This window comes from Brachyistius frenatus, unplaced genomic scaffold (genome assembly GCF_029030835.1).
Source record: "Brachyistius frenatus isolate BFR_SWC_R1_liver_20210118 unplaced genomic scaffold, ASM2903083v1 Contig_57, whole genome shotgun sequence".
NCBI classification, from domain to species: domain Eukaryota; kingdom Metazoa; phylum Chordata; class Actinopteri; family Embiotocidae; genus Brachyistius; species Brachyistius frenatus.
In genome coordinates, this window is record NW_027210656.1 from 2,281,840 (window position 1) to 2,289,017 (window position 7,178).

At 47.1% G+C, this 7,178-nt stretch overlaps 1 protein-coding gene across 1 annotated transcript; it reads right to left on the reverse strand.

Moving 5' to 3' along the window:
- Positions 1–3,270: 3,270 nt before the first annotated feature.
- amer2 (APC membrane recruitment protein 2) lies at positions 3,271–6,175 on the reverse strand. Its single transcript, XM_069705524.1, has one exon. It carries the CDS (start codon positions 6,102–6,104, stop codon positions 4,041–4,043), a length of 2,064 nt encoding a protein of 687 aa, XP_069561625.1. The 5' UTR covers positions 6,105–6,175; the 3' UTR covers positions 3,271–4,040.
- Between the last annotated feature and the right edge of the window lie 1,003 nt (positions 6,176–7,178).

The window sequence follows — 7,178 nt, forward strand, 5'->3', positions numbered from 1 at the left end:
GATCTAATGACTCATCACTACTTGCTGTTATGCCAATATCCCATTATTGCCACTTGTGGCTGCTGTTCATCAAAAGTTACACAGGCTAGATGAAAGCTTCATTTACGAGCACCGACGCTAGACAAACTCCGACCCACACTCAAGACGCACAAGAAATCTTATTATCCCACTGTCTCTTTGCATTTCACCATGACTCCCTCCCTTGTTCTCTTCTTCACTGGTCGGTCCAAGAACTGTGTTGTTCATCACAACTAAATGCTCCCTGTTGTGCACTTACACCAGATTTATGCACACAGCACTCTCTCACTCACACACACACACACACACACACACACACACGGAGTGAGTGTCCACATGCAGCACCCACGCAGCAGATTAATGATGTGATCAGCTGACACGGACGGATGCACCGGAACGCAGCATTCCCACTGTCAGCATCCCTGGCTAAGATGTGGTGGGCTGGTACAAGTAAGTGTTATGGTCTTACGTAAGGCTTTTACATAAACCTCAGCGTGCAGAAACAGAGAGAGAGCTGGCTGGATGGGGAGGGGGAATTGCTGCACCATTACAAAGGGGATTCGCACTGCACCAAATCCTCCTCCCACTACACATGCATGCGCACCAACACCACAACGTATAGGTTTATAATCAGGACAGACAGAAACATACAAGGGTTTCATATCCACATGCATCAGCTGCCTCTTTTTGTTATCATAATGGCTGTCTGTCCCCGTCTCTATGTATCTTGTCCTACGAGAGACCAACAGCAGACAGTGACACATCCATCAGGCTTTCATCTCGGCAATCAATAAAGTGTATTCATGACCTATTACTCCCAAGCCAAGCTGACCTCTCGCAAAGTGCAATGCCACATCAAAAATGCCACATCCTCTACAACAACAAAGGCTTCTCTGTTTCTAATGTGACCTGCTCTTTGGGGATTTAAGCCACCAGGAAGTGGAGATGGAACAACAACAGAGGGAAGTCGGGGAAATATTTATCCTTCCTTGCTCGAGTTATGAGAAGCACAGCACACAAAGTATATGAATGATTGTATAAATGTGGTTACAAAGAGTCAGGACCTCATCTATCAGCGTAAATACAGTTTTATTCATCAAAAATGAAAAGTGGAGGGATTTCACACTGTAAACAGACAGACGGTAGCAAAAAAAAAAAAAGGAAAACAATGCAATTGTCTTTGCAGCAAATAATCACACGAAGGTGCAGATTAATAATAAAAAAAGGAAAAGAGAAGTATCGCCCTGCAAACAATACGAAGAACTGAGTATGGTGGCAATGTGGAGGCCTCAGGGGTGCAATGGATGAGCTTTAATTTTCACCATGTCATACTTGGAAGACATGAGAAACAGTGCAGTTCTACTGACACACAAACTTTGACATGTGGAACAGAACAACATCAACTGAGAAGGATGTAGTATATGAACACAACCCGCTAAACTTGTGATGCATAATAATTAGTCTTTGTCCAGTTCATAATTTCCTATACTAATCAATCTTAGCATTAAGATAATGTGATTGGTGTGACTATGTGGTTTCCCATTCATGAAGTAAAAGTATAATTCATTGGAATCCTCAGGCAAATAATTTGGTCAATTAGCATCACCACTGCTGTTGCTAAAAATGATCTCTCTCTCTCTCCTCTCTCTGTTATTTAGACTGTTGCCTATATGTATCACCCTAAAACTACCTTACATCACAATATTTTCTCATCTAATCACTCCTTTGTCAATCAGCACACAAAGGAAAGATTAAAACTGACTAAATCAAAAGAGCAAAGAGCACAAAAAAGGCAGAGAAAAGCAACATGATCATTCTCCGCTCCCCCCCCCCCTCCCTCCCCCCTTCCCTGGTGACCTTTAGGTGCTAAAAACGTTCCTGCTGCAGATCTGGAATCAGGTTACTCCATGGTCTGCCCTACGCTACACCATCAGGAGGCTGAGAAGACATCTGAAACTGAAGCAGTGTCATGGATCAATCATTACGTTCTAAATGAGATGGAAAGCTATCATGAACTAGAATGACCCTCAAAGTGTCACCGGTTCCCTTGTGGTTAGGATAAGAGAAAACATCGGCAGTGTCTTTTCCTGGGAAAATTCCATGATAATCCCAAGAAGGGAACAATCTGCTCCCTGTAAATTGTCTCACTGAATCACTGACAGGCCTTATAGGACTGGAATACAGCCCTTTCGTTTTTAAAACAAGTGGTGCTTTGCTAGGCCACACACACTGTCGTAGATTGTCCTCATTTCTCAGAGCACGGGGGACTTCGAAAACAGTCAAACCCACCATTTGTTTCTCCCCCACAAAAAGAGGGACAAAGAGAAAAACAGACCAACACAAGAAAATATATGCTGTCCAATGATCTATAACAATGTCAGGCTACATTCAGATTCACACACAGCTCTGGTGCTTCCCGAATTACGTTATACAATGTTTATTAGTACAACAACCAGTAAAAGGGTGAAAACCAGAACTAATTCAGCATTAGTTCCCAAACTTTGCCTCGTATTATATTCCGTCTCTCTAAAACTGGCTGACGTACAGAACGGATGCCTGCTCGTCATCCACTCACATCAACCTGTACGGTATGCTAGTAAAGAACAGAAAGCAGAGTGTTAGGAAGCTGGTGCAATCACAGTTTTAAGATCCGTGCAGTATGATCTCGGAAAGAGCAGCCTATAAAAACAGTATGAAATCCAGTGAAGAAGAAAGTACTAACTAGAAAAAAATGTATTTGCGCACGTGTCCTTAGAGCGGAGAGTTATCCAGTGCAGCTACAAAGACCGTGCCAAAGGTTGAACAGTGTGTGTGTCTAAGATCCTTCAGCATCAGATGATATTCCCTGACCTTTGTTCCTCAGATGCGTGGCACTGCATGCACAGAGCAAGAGATGCGTGTATGTATGATTTTTGTATATGCAGGCATTGAGTGTGTGTTTGTGATGTACTGAAACATCAGTGCAAGGGCTCCCTCCAGGTAGAGTATTGCGATAGTTTTGCAGGTTTCCATTGGTAACGAAACAGTTGTAAATCCCAGAGTTTGACATCCTGTGAATGTACTCCTGGCGATGCAGTAGGGTGCAAGTGAGATCCAAATGCAACAGGCCGAAGCCAAACTTAGTCCAGCCGCAATAACAAAAAGTAACCAGTCAACAGAGTGGAGGTGTTCCCCCTCCAAAAAATATGAGATACTGTGTGGCCTTCTGCAGGGCAGCTTTGTAGCTGCAAAGTAGGTAAGTAACAAAAGTGGTTCAGATCTCGGTGTTTATTTGTATATTTGCGCATACAGTTTTATAATCAGTGTGCGGTCAGAAGACGACCATCTTCAAAAAGTGAATAACACACACAACAGCCAATCAAAAAAAAAAATGGTGGGTTATTATTGGCTGTGTTGAGTCTCTTTCAGACTTTTAGAGGCTGTGAAATCCAAACTGTTTTTTTTGTTTAACTTTGGCTCTAAAATAAGAGGATTAGGAGGTAATTTGTTACAGATTAGACAAGATAACATAATAATAATAATAATAATAACAATAAACTTTGAGAAGATTAGGTCCTTATGAGCAGATTGAGTTATGCCACGTGGAACTCCATAAGAAAAATGCAAAAGGTAAAAAGGTGCTCTGCTTTTTTCCCCCCAGTAAAAGTGGGTGTTAAATTGTCAGCAGGTCAGCAACTTTTCCAGGAAGTTACAAGGCGACTGCGTCTATAGCGAGTCTACGGATTGTCAGTAGTCAAACCTCCAAAGTTCCAATGAGAGCTGTGAAATGTTAACCTGGCTTTTTGGAGTCTCCTTGTGACTTTTTCAAGTGAACAAAAACACTTATTCTAGTCTAGCTCCTCGTAAGCCCCCCCCCAAAAAACCTAAGGAATGACAGCTTTTAAGATTTGAGAGGCTGTTAACTCTGCAGCTCAACATTTTTCTTGGTCTGGGAAAGCTTTTGGCTCAGCATAAACAACACTCGAGTGATGTGCACTCAAGTCCAAAAGTTTAGTGGGAGAGAATCACCCATGTGACAGGAACTACTTCTTGTGGGCATCTCCTCCGGTTGTGCTGCCAGATTTGCTTCCCGGACGACGAACTGGCACCTTGGATACTGGGATTCTGGTGCGAGCTGGCGGAGGCGCTTGGGTCTTTGGTGGAGGGGATTCAGCCTCTAGAACAGACGACAGGGCTGACTGGCTTACAGAATGGGGAGGTGGGGACGGTTTGGTACTAACCGGGATCTTGGATTCTCGAGGAAGACTGGTGCTGCCTTTCATTGATCGGAAGGAGGAAGAAGAGGAGGGGGAAGGAGTGGTTGCTTGGGAGGTGGGGCTTACTTTGTATTCAGTGGATGGAGAGGGAGTACTGTTTCGATCATCTTCCTCTTCCTCCTCTTCAGGATCATTGTAGAGGTCGTACAAGTGGTCTCCAGAGCAACTGTCTCGTGATAGGGCCATCTTCTGGTTGCGCTGCAGCCCACTTTCATCAGGTGTTGCTGTCGGCGTTGCTGAGGGCGTGTCCCAGTAGCCCTCATCACTGAGAGGTTCTTTTTCACCAGGTGATGTAGGATGACGACCGTGAGCGTGAGGAAGGGGGGGTTTAGCTGCCCGGCTTCCTGCTCCACCAACCACTGGAATCTTGCTGAGTCCCAGTGTCTTTACCTGGGGTACCTTTCTGTCTGCACTCCTGGAGGCTGAGGGAAGGTGGCTGCTGGCTGAGTTGGTGCGAGGGGGATAAGTGGAAATGGGGGCAGTGGACGAAGATTGATGCGATCGAAGCAATGCAGGGGAGTTGTCTCCTGTAGAAGGCAACATGTGCCAGAGGCCCTGCATGTCTGCATCGTCCACTCCTTCTGGACTTGCCATTTCTTCCCCTCCGCCCATGTAGGCCACCACACCACTACCGGCTGGGTGCTGCTGCGGTGGCGGAGGTGCCCTGGTTCGGGCTGGGAGGGAAGCAGGCCCTGAGCTTTGGGAGACAGAGAACATGGGCTGGGTCAACTGGGAAGGTACAGGGGGTTTAGACGGGGAGCCACGACATGTGGCGCCGGTGATACTAACAGCTCTCCCGATACCCGCCCCCGCACTCCCCCCTCCGCCCCCACTGCTGCTGCTGCTGGTGCCACTGCCCCCATTACCCACTGGCCCTTCCTCGTCTGCGTCAGCAATAATGTCACCACAGCCTGTCAGAGAATCAAAGCTCTTGAGCGATGTGACGTCAGTGAAGAGTAGAGAGCAGAGTCTGTCCACCGAAGGCTCGGAGGGTGGGTCGCCTGTGCTGCAGCGGTCCAGAGGGGGTGTAGCGAGAGAGGGGGTGAGGCTGGAAATTGAAGCTTTGGCTTTTTGGTTGGGAGGGCGCAGTGGGGAGTCAGTGGGTGTGTAAGGAAAGGGGGAGTCTGGCACACCAGATGGCCCTGGCATGACAACACAGTGTGGGGGTGTCATGGTAACACCAGTGGTGGGAGTCTCTGCTACTTGGTTAAGTCCTGCTTCTGCAGTCACACAGTCCTCTTGGTGGTGATGCGGAGGTGGTTCAAGGGTGAGAGTAATGTCCGTTACCTTTTCAGACTCTGCAATATCCACGTCCTTCACCTTCTTACCCTCCACCTCTTCCCCGTCACCCTCGTTTGTTTTTTCTTTGCGTCTCCATCGCATGCTGGTAAAAAAGCCCTTCAGGCCCCTCCCTTTTCTGACAAGTGCCGCCCCTCCATTTTCACTGGACCGAAAACTCCCACGTCGAAGAAGAGAGAAGAAACTCAGGGATTTGCTCAGAGATCTCACCGGCCCCACCTCCAGGCTACTAAGCCCCTCCCCTCTCTGTCCGTCAGCATCGTTGCTCCTTAGTCCATCATGGGTTTTGCTCCTCACCAGCTCCACCGATGCCACTGAGCTGTTTCCATTCAAAGAATTCCCATTGTCAGAATTCCCGTTGTTTCCGCTGTTTGCAGCCCCTTTGTTCCTGAAGGAGAAGAAGCTGGCCATTCCAGAACCAGTGCGTCGCTTTCCAAAGAGTTTGAAGGCAGCTTTGTTGATCTTCCCTGCAGGCTGAGGGTCACACTGAGGGGCCACAGGAGGCTCCACACACTCCGAGTGCACCTCCATTATCTGGCACCCTACCTCTTCCCGACTCTATTGTCTCCTCCCTCGAGCTCTCGAGCTGCCTTTCTATCCTCTCTCTCTCTCTCTGGCCACACAGACACTCGGCCTCTCTCTTTCTCTCTCTCCCTCCACCCTGCTGCCGGGTGCTCTTTCACTCCCACTCTGACTTGCTCCAACGCCTGCCTGCTGGTTTTCTCTGCCTCCCTCCCTCCCCTCCCCTCCCTCTCTTTTTTCTCTCTCTCTCTCTCTCTCTCACACAGGCACACACATGCTGGGTGCTGCTCCTCACTGTATCCATGGCAACTGGGTGGGCTAAGCAGCTTTCGTCAACGTTGGCGGGGCGCCAGAGTCTGTCCTCCACTCCCTCCCCCATCCTCTTCCTCCTCTCTTCCTCCACCTTGCCTGTCACAGAGGCACCTTTTCTTTTCTTTTTCACTGCTCATCACCTCACAAGTCCACAATTCACCCCGCTTCTATATCTCAGTGTGCGTGTCTATTTGTTTGTACTGTATATCTACTGGGGTGTTCGGCAAATAAGCCGACATACACGCCCACTGATGCATTATTACGGATTAGACATGAGTTCAATATGTTTATGTGAGCTTTCGCAGCGGGTCATGAGACGGGGTGCAATGGCGAAATACAGTATGTAGACAGCTCGCATACTTGCTTGGATTTGACCTTCGTTTGTGTCTGTACGGCATGAGCCGTGAAGATGGGGGAAATCCAACAAGTGAACGCAGACTACCGAGGTGCAAAACTTTGGTTTAGGAAAGTTTTTTTTGTGGCTGTGTCTTACTGCATCATCTTAAGTCATGTCACAGATATGGCTAAACAGCAGCTTGACATTACAATTTCATGTCAGCATTACTCACCTCACCCAACACTGTGTGAGTGTGGAAAAGCTCAAAGTAAACAATAATAAGCGTATCAGGGGATTCAAATACAAGACCTGCTGATTAACAGTACAAGTGGGCTTAAGCTGGGATATGGATTTAGAAAAATATTTCAGTGCCGTTGTCTATATATATAGATATATATATATAGATATAGATATAGATATATATACATATACAT

Coding starts and splice junctions, on each gene's coding strand:
- amer2 (XM_069705524.1), bottom strand. CDS start 6,104: ATGGAGGTGCACTCGGAGTGTGTGGAGCCTCCTGTGGCCCCTCAGTGT.